Source organism: Felis catus, chromosome A1, assembly GCF_018350175.1.
Source record: "Felis catus isolate Fca126 chromosome A1, F.catus_Fca126_mat1.0, whole genome shotgun sequence".
Lineage (NCBI taxonomy): Eukaryota > Metazoa > Chordata > Mammalia > Carnivora > Felidae > Felis > Felis catus.
The window spans coordinates 136,740,030-136,755,222 of record NC_058368.1 but is presented as its reverse complement, the minus strand read 5'-3'; the positions used below and the strand labels follow the sequence as shown (position 1 = coordinate 136,755,222).

The window sequence follows — 15,193 nt, the reverse complement described above, 5'->3', positions numbered from 1 at the left end:
TGGATTATTTCTCAAATTTAAAAAATAGGCTCAAAGCATGAGCAGAAGAGATGCTGTGGATAATGAAGGTCCCCCAGGGACTATGGCAACTTTAACGTCCAAGAAGCAACCCAATCTCAACAGTACTAAACTGTAATAAAAGAAGTGGGAAATGGAGATATATCAATTCCTCTGACCTGGAGGGGGCCAGGGATTCTTGGCTTCAGCCAAGTTCTAATCTTCCAGTAGTCTCTGAAATACCCAGCTATTCTTTTTGGCAACGATTTCGAATGATAGTAATAATAATATTAATAAGAACAACCAACATTTATATTTCAGTGGTTACACACTCTGTTTTAAGCGTTTGATACTTCTAATCACAACACGGTAAGTGCTGTTGTGTTGTGACCTCCATTTCACAAAGATGGAAACTGAGACAAAAAGACAATAAATAATCTTCCCCAAGGCCACCAGCTAAAAAGTGGCAAAACCCAGGGAGTCTGGCACCAAAGCCTATACTCTTGATAGCCATGTATCCTCCTTTCAGTGGTGATTAGAGGGGGAGCAGAATGGCTTGAAGGGGGTTTGCCTCAAGATACCATTTTTCTCCAAATTTGTGTGCTGAATGTCCTGGTTTGAGGGCTTGCAGTCTATTTCCCCCTGCTACATCCCAGCCAGACACTATCCCGGCAGCACACCCTCCATAAATACCCAAGATTTCATAACCCCCTGACTATACAAAGTATTCTAGTTCTGGCTAGCATCTTCCACCTTGTCCTCATTGGGAAGGACAGTCTGGCATGGTAATCAGGTACAGAACCAGCCGCTGACTGGGGGTAAAGAACTTCTCTCCTGAGTCCTTCTCCTGCCCCACCCGCCCCTGCCCTTCCAATATGGTGGTCTCTGTCCACCGCGTGAGGCCCTACCCCAGACCCCGCAGAGCCAGATGCTTACCTCAGTGCTGACTGCTTCATCTGAAGGGTTGATCAGGACCACTGTTTCTAAAACGTCACTTCGGTGATGAAGGATCTTTTGTCCTAGAGACACAAAAACACAGACAAAAGGGGAGACCTTTAGCTTTTCCAGATTAAAACTGCCCTGCTGGCTGCAGGGACAGCAGAGACTCTGCTGGGCACGCAGCCCCGAGACTCTCCACGCGATCTTGGGAACCACAATTGGTGTTCCTACACAAGGGCACGGACCCTGCAGGTTCCTCCCAGAGTTGGGTCCGGGTGTCTGGGGCTCCTCATACTCGCACAACCTTCGAGTTTTCAGGGTTGCCCGCCAAGCTGCCTCAGCGCGTTAACGGCGGTTTTCATCTGAGACGAGGGGTGGATGCCAGGAAAACTCAACGGGGCTCTTGACATTTCCTTTCTCATGGTAATTGGGGATGTTTCTCCGCATCAGCCTTTCTTCTGGTGAGAATGGTGCGGAGATTAATTAGGAGCCCGATTGTGAGATGAATGACATCCAGAAACCCCAGCTAACAATTACCCAACAACCAGAATGGCTGTCTGAGGCAGGCTTACAGGCTGTTGGAGTATTCGTTAATTAATTCACTTGCTCATAGAAAAGTGGGGAAACTGTGAGCAAATGAAGAGTGGAGAACAACTCTCCGGCCGGACAGAGTGGTCAAACTGCCTGTAAAGACAAGCAAAGTTGATGGAGAAAAACAAAGCAAGGTGTTGCAGGGGTGAAGGAGCCTAAGGAGGACTGAAATCTTAGAGGGCTTCTGGCTCCACATCACTGATTTCCCACACCTTAAAGGTTTTAGGGGCATCTGGGTGTCGGAAACCATCTCCAGTCGAAGTAGACTGAGGCCTGTAGATGACCTTCTACGTATACTCTCCCCTTTCCTGGGCAATTAGACAACAAGTGACCAGGTGGATGTGTGGCCACAGTGGGCTATATATGCTGTACCAGTTGATGAGGAAGAGAAAAGAGTGGTGTTCCCTCAGACATATGGAGGGGAAACATGTCGTTGGAGGGTAGACAAGAATATGTCTGCTGCTTGGAAGTATAAGGAAACTTGGGTGACAAGACAGAATGGAGTGAAATCTGGGGGAAATAAACACCAAAGGAGAGGAATACAAGAATAGAGAATGATCAAAAAGCAACTGCTTTCCAGAAAAATAGCTGGGCAGTTCTTGAAAAAGCTAAAATAGAATTACTATACGATCTAGCAATTTCACTCTGAGGTAGATTGAAAGCAGGGACTTGAACAGATACTTGTATGCCAATGTTCACTGCAGCATTATTACAAGAACCAAAAGGTGGAGACAACCCAAATGTCCACCTATGGATGACTGGATAAACAAAAAATGGTATATCTAGGCAACGGAATATTACTCGGGCATAAAAAGGAATGGAGTTCTAATGTGTGCAACAACATGGAAAAACCTTGGAATAAGTATGCGGAGTGAAGTAAGCCAGAACAAAAGGACAAATACTGTATGATTCCACTTACATGAAATATCTAGAATAGGTTAATTCATAGAGTCAGAGAGCAGATCAGAGGTTACCAGAAGCTGGGAGAGAAGTAATGGGGAGTTACTACTTAATAGGCACAGAGTTTCTCTTTGGGGTGATGAAAAAGCTTTGGAAATAGAGGTGATGTCGCACAACATTATAAATGTAACTAGTGTCACTGAATTGTACATTTAAAAATGGTTAAACTGGCAAATTTTGTGTTTTACCAAAATTATGTATTTTACCAAAACTTAAAATTAATAGTACACCCAAAACTGTTGAACAGTACACTTTAAATGGGTGAACAGTATGACATGTGAATTGTACCTCAAGAAACCAGTCTAGGGTCCACAGGGATTTTCTTCCTTTATATCATGAAGGACCAGAAGTCCTATAGAAACAAACATACTGAAATACCGCCATCACATCATCAAACCCATTCTCCTCCATTGTCTTCTTTCCCAAGAGCTAATATCTCTCAATAAACCCTTCATTAGAAATAGAAGAAGCCCAAGCTAAACAATAATGATGTCAGTCTAAGGTCTAAGCACCTCACCAGTACTAACTCATTTAATCGCCTGGAGGGCTCTTTGACAGAGGTACTGTGATTGTCCCCTTTTACTGCTGAGGACAAAGAAGTCTGCAAAAGAGCACTAACTAGTCCCAGGTCATGCAACTAGGGAGTGTTCGAGTGAGGACCTACACCTGGTGCACCTGGCTGTACAGCCCCCAGCTGCCCCGCTCTGTGGGGTTGGTAACTGGAAGCAGGATTTGGAAAAACAGGCGCGGCAGAACAGTAAGCACCAGGGGAGAGTTAGGGGAAAAGCCAAGGGAGTAATAGCAGGGATGTGCTTCAAGAAGCAAGAAGCCAGAAAGCATTCACAGATTATTGGCAAAAAGCGAAAAAAAAGTCAAAGGTGGCAGAGTACCGACACATAAAAAAAGAGGGTGAAAAGAAGTGTGTGGTATCCTACTCCAAATGCCTGAAAATGAAGAAATCCCAAAACAGAACAATGGCACACAGTTCGAGCAGACGAAGGACTGAGCTTCGAGAAAAATAAATTTAAGCCACGGGAAAGAATGCTTATTATGAATGCCAAAATCTATCATTTGTTGGGCATTGTTTTTTTGGCTTGGTTGTTTTTGCTTTGGACAGCCATATGCACTTAACGCGGAAGCAAAAGAACATCAAAGTGAATAAGCAAATGATAGAATGACAATCAGCAAAACCCAGAAAACCACCCCCTTTCTAGGTCCTTTCATCAGTGGCCTCCTTGAAACAAAGACTGTGGGGGAGGTTCAAAAGCACAGAGCTGAGACAAAATCAAGCAAAAGCTGAAGACCAAGGAGAAATGAATGGTCATTTCCTTGATCATACTTTTGACGTGACTATTTCCGACACACAAAGCCGTGCGCAGGGAGCACAATGCCACGGTAGAACTGCAGTCCTGGCTCTATCCTGTAGGAACCCACAAAGGGAGGCCTGAGCGAGGTACACACAAGCGGCTTCCTCCCCAAGAGATGGTAAAGGAATCAGAGCCCCTTTCTTTCCAAAGGGATCTACGCAGTGCCCAATTCTGCTAACCACAGCTTCCAAACGCACATCTAAGCAACCATAGCCCAGGGCGGTCCGAGCTTCGCCCACTCAAGCAGGTCCTTCCCCAGACACACAGCAAGGACCCTGCTTCCCAGGCGTTCCCTGGCAGAGGGCTTCTTACCAACCACGAGCAGCTCTCTTCCTCCTTGGCTTCCTCACTTGCAGCCCCAACAAATGCCATGTGACAGCCGCCGGTTACCTCTACTCCCTCCAAGTCAATTTTCAGACCTGTTTGCTCAGGAATTCAACTAACGATGTACTTTCTGTCCATCTTTGGAAAGACTGAAGGCAGTGACACAGACGTGCACCAAGATGCCATGGCTGCTCCTTCAACAAAAGCCTTTTTATAGGATTGGATTTGAATGAAGGAGGGGATTTAGAGAGAGAGAGAGAGAGAGAGAGAGAAGCTTCAAGGTCTTGTCACAGCCAGACTGCTGGACAGATTCTTTCCCTGGACGATGTAACCAGGGGCCGGGCCTTGCTGGCATCTGGCGAGCGCAGGGGCTGCCGAAGGGGCTGGAGCCCCATGCCCCCGCCCCGGCACACCCCCCCCCCGCCCCCCCCAGTGGAACGCCAGCTCTCCCGGGCGGCAGGCGGCCGGGATGCTTGCAAAGTTGCATATTTGGGGAATGTTTCACACTGGGAAACAGGCCAGGCATTCTGAAGGAGAGGCCACCACCCTCGCCTGCAAAGGTCTCATTCAATTGCCTCAGAAAAGAAGTTCCCAGGAAAGAAAGACAACCTGGTTGCGGCCTCTCTCTCTCTCTACCATTATAGTCTGCCTTCCCCAGAAACTGCTCACAGCCAAACCATTAGGCAGCCCCCGTGAATAGTCAACTCTCCTCAGCATCGATCTGAGGGAAGCAAAAGCAGGGGCTTGAGATGAAATGACTGTGTTGCTTATTGCTTTGATAAGAAAAAGCCTTTTGAGGGATTCCCCACAAAACTCACTGTAATTGTGAGGGCTCGATCCTGGGGTGAATGGGGCAGGGACCGTTGTATGACAAAAAAGAAGTCTGTAAAATCAAAAGAGGATGGCCCGGGGGACCCCTGAAGCAGCAGGGTCCTTGCAGACAATGAGACCTCTGTCCGTACACTCCCAAAGGCTATCTTTGAGACTCACATAAGCCTGTAATTTTCAGTTATTGCTGGGACTTTATTCAGTCATTCCAAGTCTGACAGATTATTTCAATCTATGCATTTTTAAGGGTTGGGCTGTTTTAGTGGTTTACGGTTTACTATATCCAGGAGACTCTGAAATCTCTGAAAGCAAAATGTTATTCTCTAAGTATATAACTTGTAGGATGCTTATAGTCTCTTCTCCACAGAGTTTAATATCCATCTAAACACACACATACAGGCTCCTTCCTGGTTTCTGAACAGGTTGACCATGACGGAATTCACTGGCACCCACTACCCACCAATCCCTATAAGACTTGGAACCTTCTCTCTCGCACCCAGCTCAGCCTTCTCTCCCAGACGTATCCCACACATAAGTCCTAGAACACACTGGCCTAGCAGTGACACCGTCCCAGCTGGGGCCAGAGCAAGACCCCCAACAGTCTCAGCGCAGACAGGCAGCTGCTTAATGAAAGAGCCCTGCGCAAGGGAGAGAATGCCAGATCCAAAGTCAGAGAAGCACTAAGAGGAGGAGGGAGCCCCTGATGAAAATAACAACCAGCGATGATGAAACCTTTCAGATCGCCCATAAGAGGGCAATCGCTCTGTATGTCTTGAGCCTGAACGTTTAATTTTCATCTCCATTAATGATCACCATGCAGAACTTTATTTCTACCACTTCCTTTTCCTGAAAAATGAACACTTTGCAAGCATCATCTAGAAATGCAAGTCACAGAAAATAAAGAAAGCCTCAATATCTATTCAGTATGGAAGGAAGAAAATGAGAAGGGTCATGACTCACTGGTGCAAATGCACTGGTGACCAGGAGAGAGAGTCAGGGCCAAGGCCTCCAGGAAGACAAAGAGCCCTCGCACCCACCCACCTCTGCCCCTCGTTCCCCCCTCTCCACCCCCTCACTCCTCCTGCCCCATCCCCAGGTGAAAACCAGAGGGAATTCTTTTTGGAAATGGAATTTGATATTGTGATTCAGCACTAGAAAAACTTCCAATTTGAAGAAGCAGAATCTTAAAAAGGGTTAAAGAAGATTCTAGAGTTAGAAAAGGAAAGCCTGGGGTAAAGGACTGGGATTATTTAGCCAAAAGCAAGGGCTGGGAGATCAAGAAAAGGCCACAGGCACAGGATGTCTTGATGTTAAAGTCTGTTTTCATTGGAGGGAGAAAAGAAAGAAAGGAGGGAGGCAGGGAGGAAGGAAGGAAAGAGAAAATAAAAGCAATGACTTCTCCGAGTCTACCTCCTCACCGAAGTGGATTTTCCAAGAGAAAACCTCTCACCTCCAACCCCCACGAGCAAAAAACATTCCCCAGGGTAAAGTTTAGCTAAATGGGTGAAATCAAGAAATGAATGGTACTCAGTGCAGGAACTAAAAATTATTTCCCGATGGGTCTGCCAGCAGCTTTTAATAACAGCTTTTTATTTGGAATAACATCCAGGCCTCCTTTCTGCAGGAATCCACAGGATAATGCAAAGCAACCATGCTAAGAGCTGGGGGAAGTCTGAAGAGAGAGAGAGAGCTGGTATGGAGAGAGGGGAGACGCCTGCATCAGCAAAGGTCTTGTGAATCCTCTTTCCTTCTCTATCCTTTGCAGCTAACCCCCAGCCCTGGTGGGAACTTGGCTCCTGGGCTCCCTTCTCAGAGGGAGGCAAGCCAGGAAGCCTCCAAGCAGCAGAGGCCCATTCTCAGCAGCCTTTGTTGGTTCTCCCTGTGTTCCCTCTATCCCACCTCATCATGTCTAAGCAAGAAAAAGAGAAAGAGAAAAAAGGGGGTGGACATGGGTTACACAGTCATGGTGCTTCTGTGAGGCTACAAGCAGCCATGTCTTTCCCAGGGGCCCCAGCGTGAGGGCTCAGAACTGGATGCAGGAAGGCTGAGGAGCCCGACCTAACAGCCACCCCGTTCCCTGAAATAAGGAAGAAATCCCCTGAGACATGAGGGAGAACATGACCACGAGGGAGGCTAGATAGCTCAGCTCCTGGTTCCTGCCACCGCAACGCCTTTAGAAAAAACAGAGGTGCTAGGAGGCTTGGTACCTCCTGATGACACGGTCCCCAAAGATCAACAATGTCAGCACAGGACACAGAAAGCCAGGCATCGCCAGGAGCCCACACAGCTTCCCTCCCCAGGGAAGTAAAACTCCTGACGTTGGAAGGAGTCGGATTTCCCAGGGGCCTTCACACATCAAAAGCAACTCATTCATCGTTCACCTTTGTCAGCTCACGTAGCTCTCAGCCTCACCCCCCTTCCCGATCCACCTCTGTCCAAAAGAAAGGTCTTCAAGTTGTGACGCCAAGAGTCTCCTTGAACACACAGCCTGGGTCAGCCACTGGTCAGCCAGTGCCTGCTGACTCCCTCGCCCCTCGGCAGGCACGCTGGCCTCCCACACGCACCCCGAGACTCACTCCCTCTTTGTTTCTGCTGCACAGTCGGAGCCCAGTTCTCTCCCACCTTTCCCCTGATATTCCTGGAAATGGTGTTTCTTTTCAGTTGGAAGTAAACTTGTTTGTCTCTGCTTCTGTTTCACCTCTGATGTATGTTCCAGCAAGTCACATCGCTCTCCGAATGTTGAGGGTTCGCTTGTTTTAAGAGAGTAAGAACTTGAATTCCATTATAAACGCGTTCAGGAGACTTCATAAACCATTGCTTTTAATTTAAATACGTTGATCATTGCTTGGGAATTAGACAGCTTTTTAAGGATTTTACCTTCGACATCTTTTGTGTGATACAGAATTTAGTTATCATAGAATCTGAGAATATACCGGTTTTCCTCTGCATTTCCTGGATTTAGCTCTTCTTGCTTGTTGTCATTTGGTTTAGTTTTTCATGGGTTTACCAGTCTTTCCACCCTATCCTTCTCTCGGGTTCTGCACTGTCTTCTGCTCTATGTTTTCCCCACCATTAGCCACCCAGATAAGCAAATAAGGGATGCCTCCTGGACCCCGGAGGCTTTCTCCTCGTCCTAACCGCGTTCCCTGCATGCAGATGCAGACGTAGCCTCAGCAACAGGCCGGCCAGCAGGCCCTGCTCCTGGTGGCAGAGGGAGCCTCATCTTGCACCCCATCCTGTTCCAGCCTCTGGGGAACTACTCGCACTGGGGCACAGGCCTGGTGGGGGATGGGGACGCCAGGCAGCAACAGCCCGATCCCTTCTGTAGGGTTCTCATCATACTACCCTCTTTCCCAATCCTCTCTACAGCATTGTTCTCCTCCCAAATCCCATTCTTCTAGGGTCTCCTCTCCCCTCTTCCCCTTTTTTAAAGGCCTCAAGGGAGAGGAATGAAAATCCAGGCTACGAAGGGTTACAAGTGGGAGAGAGTGGAAGAAAGTAATTGGGTTCCTTTTTCTTCTAATCTATTTTATGGCCTAACTGAAAGAAGTAGAAAGTACCATAGATGGTGTGGATGAAGGCCTGGCTACCTGGAGAACAGCTAAGGAAAAACAGCAACACCAACGTGGGCACCAGCTAAGGGAGAGACGACAACCGGAAAGTTGTTTCTTCAACGAGGTAGATTTTAGAATGCTACAAATGGAGGAGGAAAAAAAAAAAAAAAAAAAAAAAAAGGCACCGCTAGCGAAGGGCTATATATTACCTGTCAGGGGAGCCAACTCCAACTGTCAGCAAAAACAGAGATCCACATCTATCTAGTACTTTCCCGTTTACACAGCACTTTCCTCTGGTTTGCGCATTTAAAACTTGATGATGGTGTTTCAGGCCTATGAACCGGGTTGTCTGGGCCAGGGCAAGGTGGGAGGTCCCAGTGCCCTGTTCCCCCAACGAAACCTGCTGCAGACAAAGAAAAATACGTATGCTCCTCATGCACAAGAAAGAAATGCCTTCTGCCTTTAAAATTCAAGGAGTCCAGCAGCCAAGGAGAGAGCCTGTGACAAGAACTTGTCACTCCTATGGCATAAGAAATCAGAATTTCCTCATCTCACAGAACTGGAAGGGGGGGGGGGGTGCCTGAAGGAGCTCTGGTGACAATTCCATGCCCCCCACTATCTTCAAAGATGAAAAAGACAAGCCTCAGGGGTGAACTGTGGCCTGATCATAGGTGAGTGACTACTGCATTTGTATGGCTGCCAAAGGCAATTCCTATGCCTGCCCCAGACAGTTCTATTTGGGAATAGGTGCTAAAATACTAAGAGCACTACCTTTCATTTGTGAGGCACTGCATGGTTTATAAAACCTTTTTTTTTTTTCATGTTTGTTTATTTTTGAGAGAGAAAGAGTGCAGCAGGGGAGAGACAGAGAGGGGGGACAGAGGATCCAAGCGGGCTCCACGCGGACAGTAGCAAGCCCACTGTAGGGCTTGAACCCACCAACCCACGAGATCATGACCTGAGCCAAAGTCGGATGCTCACCCGACTGAGCCACCCAAGCGCCCCTATAAAATCTTTTGACTTGCATGTTACCTCGGTGTATCACAAAGATTGTTATTATCATTCTTTCTCTACAAACACAGAAATTGAAGTTCGTGGGGCAGGCTGTTTTAGTAAGAGCCACCTGCCTTGTCCAGCAACACAGGAATAAAATAAGCTATAAAACTAGGTGTTAAATCTAGCCCATTTGACTCCTGATCCCCACTCTTGTCATTGCCCCTCAATGCTTCTCAGATTGTCTTAGGAGTTTACAAGGTCTAAATCCTAATTTTTTAAAAATAAGATTTGCCTGGGGTGCCTGGGTGGCACAGTTGGTGAAGCGTCCGACTCGGTTTCGGCTCAGGTCGTGATCGCATAGCTCATGAGTGTGGCCCCTGCATGGGGCTCTGGGCTGACAGTGCAGAGCCTGCTTGGGATTCTGTCTCCCTCTCTCTCTGCCCCTCCCCTGCTCTCTCTCTCTCTAAAATAGACATTTAAAAAATTAAAAAATACTATTAAGATGTGTTTGAGATACATTTGCCTTAGGATATTATAGAATACTCCCTGCATTTGGGATATAGGTTTGGTAATTCTTTTTGTTTTGAGGGACACCTGCCCTGTGCCAGATACCCTGCCAACTGTTCGGTTAAACCATGAGATTGCCAATCTCAACCTCGCGTCAACTCAAAAATGGCACTTTTCCTGTGGTTCAACAATTAGACCTCACCTTCTTGAGATCAAAGTAGGTTTCAGAGAATGTTTTTTAATCTTACCGGGCTTCTCCTGGCCTTTGTAAGAGATGCTATATTCCCTATTTACTAAGACAATGTGAACTAGTTGGAGGACACAGTTTTCTAGAGTTCAATTTGGGCAAGTTAGTGCTACCTTCATAAACTAGCATTGAGATTAAAACATGGGTGGGATGCTAGCCCTAGCCTGAAGGGAAGATAGTTTAATGGGGACACTTGGAGTTTTGACAGTGTCTCCTTTGGGAAGTAGAAGTCAGAAGTAGTGTCTCATCCACAGCAGGAGCTCAATCAATATTTGATAAAGGAATGAATAATAAAAATGGCTAAGATATATTGCATACCTGCCCTGGGTCAGACACTGACCTAAGTTCTTTATGTTGGGTTATTGCATTAAATCTGTACACTAATCCTATGAGGAAGGCCCTATTCTCGTTTTATTGATGAGGAAAATGAGGCATTGGGCAGTTCAGCAACAGCCCACGGGAATACACAGTGAAACTAGGATGGAAACCCGGTGGTCGGTGTCCAGACCCAGGCTCTTAGCTAATAAGACATTTTAAAGGGAGGACAGAAGACAAATAAATGACAATCAGTCTGACTTGGGGCCCTCTGGGTTTGAAGTTCCTATGGGAGTTCCCAGTGGTTCTGTCCAACAAGCAGGCAGAAACGTGGATGCGAGGCTGAGACAATAGGTTGGACCAGATCTGGGGGGCATCAGTGTATTTTTAGGTTGGTGCTCTTAGAGAATGCTGAGAGCCTTTTGCTGCAAAAAGTCTTAGGAAACACCACTATACAAAGGGCAGATAAAAAGCAGCAAAAAACCCGTGAAGGTGATGGAGCACAAGGAAAAGTGATGGTACCACTGCCTTCTCTCCTCCCCTTCACCCCCAGCCCCAGACGTGACCTATACCTGCAAGGCCATCTTGATTTGCAAACTTAATCCACCTCCGCAGAGAGGAGAGGAGACACAGAATATTCCAAAGACCTTAAAGAAGCCAGTAACATCTCGTAGGCGCTTTTCAAATGCAAAACATACCACCGAGACCTGCATAGCCACAGCAGCATCACAACGCTTAACCGGCGGGCATGGCTTTTTCTTCTGTCTGGGACACATCCGCCTGGTGGAGCAAAGACTGTACAGTTCTCAGAGTGTAATATGCCCCAGGATGCTCTGAGGAACTCAATAAAAATGTGGATCTGCATGGTCCACTCTCAGACAGTCTGGGTCAGAAGGCAGGGGTGGGGCTGGGGACTCTGCATTTCTGCAATCTTTCAGAGAATTCTGATCATTCTGTGGCCCCTTCTTTGAGAAACAAGACAGTGTGTATAAAGAATACGCTATTGATCAACAACAACGTAGTAAGTGATCTTATTTAAAGTCATCCTCACACTGCTTTTAATGAATTCCTATCCTAATGTCTGAACATAGTGCTAGAATTATTTCCCTTGGGAGCAAATGTGATCATTAGAAGCTCAAACTTTTCCCAGTAAGTATTGATTCTAGGAATCATCTGACAGTTTTATCTGACATTTAATTTGCCATCCAACTCCTGCCATTTATCAAATCCAGGGAAACCGCCGACCTTTCACCCTCATCGGTTACTATTTAGAACCAAATCTTCACACTATTCACCCTCAAAGCCAGATACCTTAAAAGCAAAAATCAAATTAGTCCTTTTGGTCCTGGCTATTGAAAAGGAAACAGAAAAAGAAAACTATAAATGGCTGACATAACAAATATCACACGTAGTATCGAACCCCTTGGACACACTCTTAGCTCTAGGCCAAGGAGAAACAGCATGAATTGATTTTTTTTTTTTCCCCCAGTAAAGTCCCAAATGGACTGGAGGATGATGCTGCCTCCAGTGGCGGCATCAGGCTAGGGCAAAGCAACAAGCCTGGTCATCTACCAGGAAGGTTACTTCTTAAGATCAAGACCCTGACCTGGGGAGCGCCTGCGTGGCTCTGTCAGTTGAACGTCCCACTTCAGCTCAGGTCGTGATCTCAGGGCTCATGAGTTCGAGCCCCGCATCAGGTTCTCTGCTGTGGGCATGGAGCCTGCTTCAGATCCTCTGTCTGCCTCTCTTTCTGCCCCTCCCCAGCTCATGCTCTCTCACTCTCAAAAATAAACATTAAAAAAAAAAAAAAAAAAAAAGGGATCCTGACCTGAAAGTATGAGGCTCAAGGGATCTGATCTTAGCTGATGACCTGAGACCTGAGATCTGATCTTAGCTGATGTGGTGCCTCAGCCACCACCATCTGTGACAGGTAATGGAAAGGCGGATAGTCACATCCTATGTTCCAGCTGGTAGGAATAAATCTGGCCGTTTCTTTTCAAGCATTTGGCATAAAGCCTCAACACCAAGGGAAGTGTGATTTTTGTTGTTTGTTTTAGTGTTATTTATTTATATACTGCCTCGTTCAGAAGGCGGAGGCAGAGACGGCTAATTCACACATGCTGGTGGAATTGGCACCTGTATATTTCCACTGTGCGCCTTGTCTGTGTTAACCGGTCACGGCTCGGCGCTCAGGCTGCCCAGAAAAGTACACTCAGCTCTTACCAACCTGGGGTCTTCCCTGTCCTGGGGCCGGAGGGGGATTCTCAGCACACCAGGAACACAGCCCTGACTCCTTTGTACTTCCTGTCCTTTGCCCTCAGTTATGTGCCCTGTCTGCTGACCCGGAGTGAAGTTTCACTCAGAGCGTGGTCCTCACCTTCTCTCAGTCAGGTGCTCTCCTCACATTTCCCTGACTCCACAGCACACTCTCTCTATTTTTAAAGGTCTGTTTGTTAAACTCGTGGCTCCTACCCCGTCCTTCATGATCTCCACATTTCAATCCCTTGCTGTGCTCTGACAAATGGCCCCAGAAGGACCAACATCTTGGTTCATGTTTTCCTCTTTAGTGTGCCCCTTCTCTCATTCTAACGGAGAAGTTAAGTCTCCCCTGGCCATTTCCACGTTATTCTTTTCCACTCTCTGTATGTTGTTCTAATAGGCAGCACTGGCAGAAGAGAGCCATTTTTGAGCACTGCATAAGACATCTGACCACAAAGCCTCGGGTGATATTTGAGCCCTGCTGACTAAAAACTGAAGACCATTGCAACAAAGTCTTCACAGGCTAACTGCTCTGAGCATGTCCTCAGAGATTCTGTCACAGGGGATACTGAGCCCCTGTGTATGGGGTGGTTCCAGCTCCTCTTGGTGGGCCCAGAGACAGGAAACGTTTATCAGAAGAACTCTCTCCAACTATACAGCCTTTGCCTCTCACCTCTCCTCCCTCAACCAAACCCAAACCCTACTTCTTAGTGGCAAAATATCGATTAGAAGAGCAAAGGAAGCAGTTACATGAACTAATTCAGTATTCTCTTAAGAACGTCATACACAGAGTTTGCCTTCTTATGGCCTTTCACACCACTTCTTATTTTTAGAGGGGAGGGGCGGGTATGGAACCCAGCTCACTGCTGACTCAGGCCTCATGTGGAATCATATGTTGATGAACAGGAAGCAAGACCTTGACTTTCAACTCAGCCACTCAGTTTCTTCATTTCACCCAATAGCATTTCACTTCAATGAGTTATCCTATTAAAAGTTTACGTGAGGGGAGCCTGGGTGGCGCAGTCAGTTAAGCGTCCAACTTCAGCCAGGTCACGATCTCGCGGTCCGTGAGTTCGAGCCCCGCGTCAGGCTCTGGGCTGATGGCTCGGAGCCTGGAGCCTGTTTCCGATTCTGTGTCTCCCTCTCTCTCTGCCCCTCCCCCGTTCGTGCTCTGTCTCTCTCTGTCCCCCAAAAAATAAAATAAACGTTGAAAAAAAAATTAAAAAAAAAAAAGTTTACGTGAAATAAACCAGTAATTTATAGTGTCTATGTATTCACTTAATTTACACTAAGTAACTGAAATTTTCAGTGTATCAGATACTCATGCCAACTGGTCACTGCATTTATTTTTCACCCCAGTGGGACAGTTGGCTTACAGGTTGCTTTAAATAAAGGGTGTTGTTTGATGACACCATTTACTATGTCATAAAGTAAGCCCTCATACCTACTTAAATCTAATCAATCCCTTGCAGATCCCACCCACATTTTGTTTCCTCTAGGAAGATCTCCTGTCCAACTCCCAGAGTTGTCTCTTCCCTCAAAGTCCTGATGGTGGTTAATGGTCCCTAGATCACATAATTCTATATGAGCTACGGCATCCAACTAAATTAGAAGGTATTAGTTAACAAAATGCTTTCACAAGCCTGTGAAAATCATGTGCAAGATCTCATTTGGACTCCTTGCCAAGTTGGCAATTTTCATGTAAATCTCAGAGAACCCAGATCAGGCATTCCACTTAGAGGCATTCAGATATTAACAGTCTTTTTCAAAATAGGACAGCTAAAAATACAGACACCTGTCGCTGCACACACCATCCATGCAATTTCGGAACAGGATTTAATATAATCATGTAGATTGAAACTCAGCTTTTAGAAATGAGTAAGTCAGGTGATGTACCTTTCAGGAACTGGAAAATATACACCTGAGTCACCATTCGTAGAAAGCTCACTGCCCTACATAAATAAAAAGGAAGCATTGTCTAGTTCTTTTTACATGATGAGGGCCTCCAAACGTCCCAAAGTGTCAAGAGTTGTTTGTTTTTTTCACAAGTAACTGAATTTTGCCTCTGGCCATTCAGCACCCCTATTGTTCCTTAAAAAAAATTAAACTAGGGCATCGTTAGGAAGATTTCATTTTGATTTTATATCCAACTACAAGGGAAGGGCACTCCCACATGTCCCCATACCACACTTGACTTTCTCTGGAAGATTGTAGCTGAACAACTCTATCTACAGATCTGGGTAAATTTGATATAGGAAACAGGGAATAAATTCAGGGCCATGTAGTTGGTTTAAGATTTACTTAACAAG

General features: G+C 46.3%; 1 protein-coding gene across 2 annotated transcripts in view; it reads right to left on the bottom strand.

The window, feature by feature from the left end:
- The window catches only part of MAP1B (microtubule associated protein 1B), a 101,304-nt gene that overhangs the window by 28,182 nt on the left and 57,929 nt on the right, over positions 1 to 15,193 (bottom strand). The window contains exons 1-2 of one of the 2 annotated variants that reach the window (XM_019835294.3): positions 4,167 to 4,492; positions 934 to 1,016 (exon numbers count right to left, since the gene is read on the bottom strand). Coding sequence is in view for 1 of the 2 variants with exons in the window: in XM_006927783.5 (XP_006927845.2) it covers positions 934 to 1,016 (83 nt within the window). In the remaining variant the exon portion in view is untranslated. Of the gene's footprint in view, positions 1 to 933; positions 1,017 to 4,166; positions 4,493 to 15,193 lie in introns of those variants that run through there. The other variant, XM_006927783.5, reaches the window with a different exon arrangement.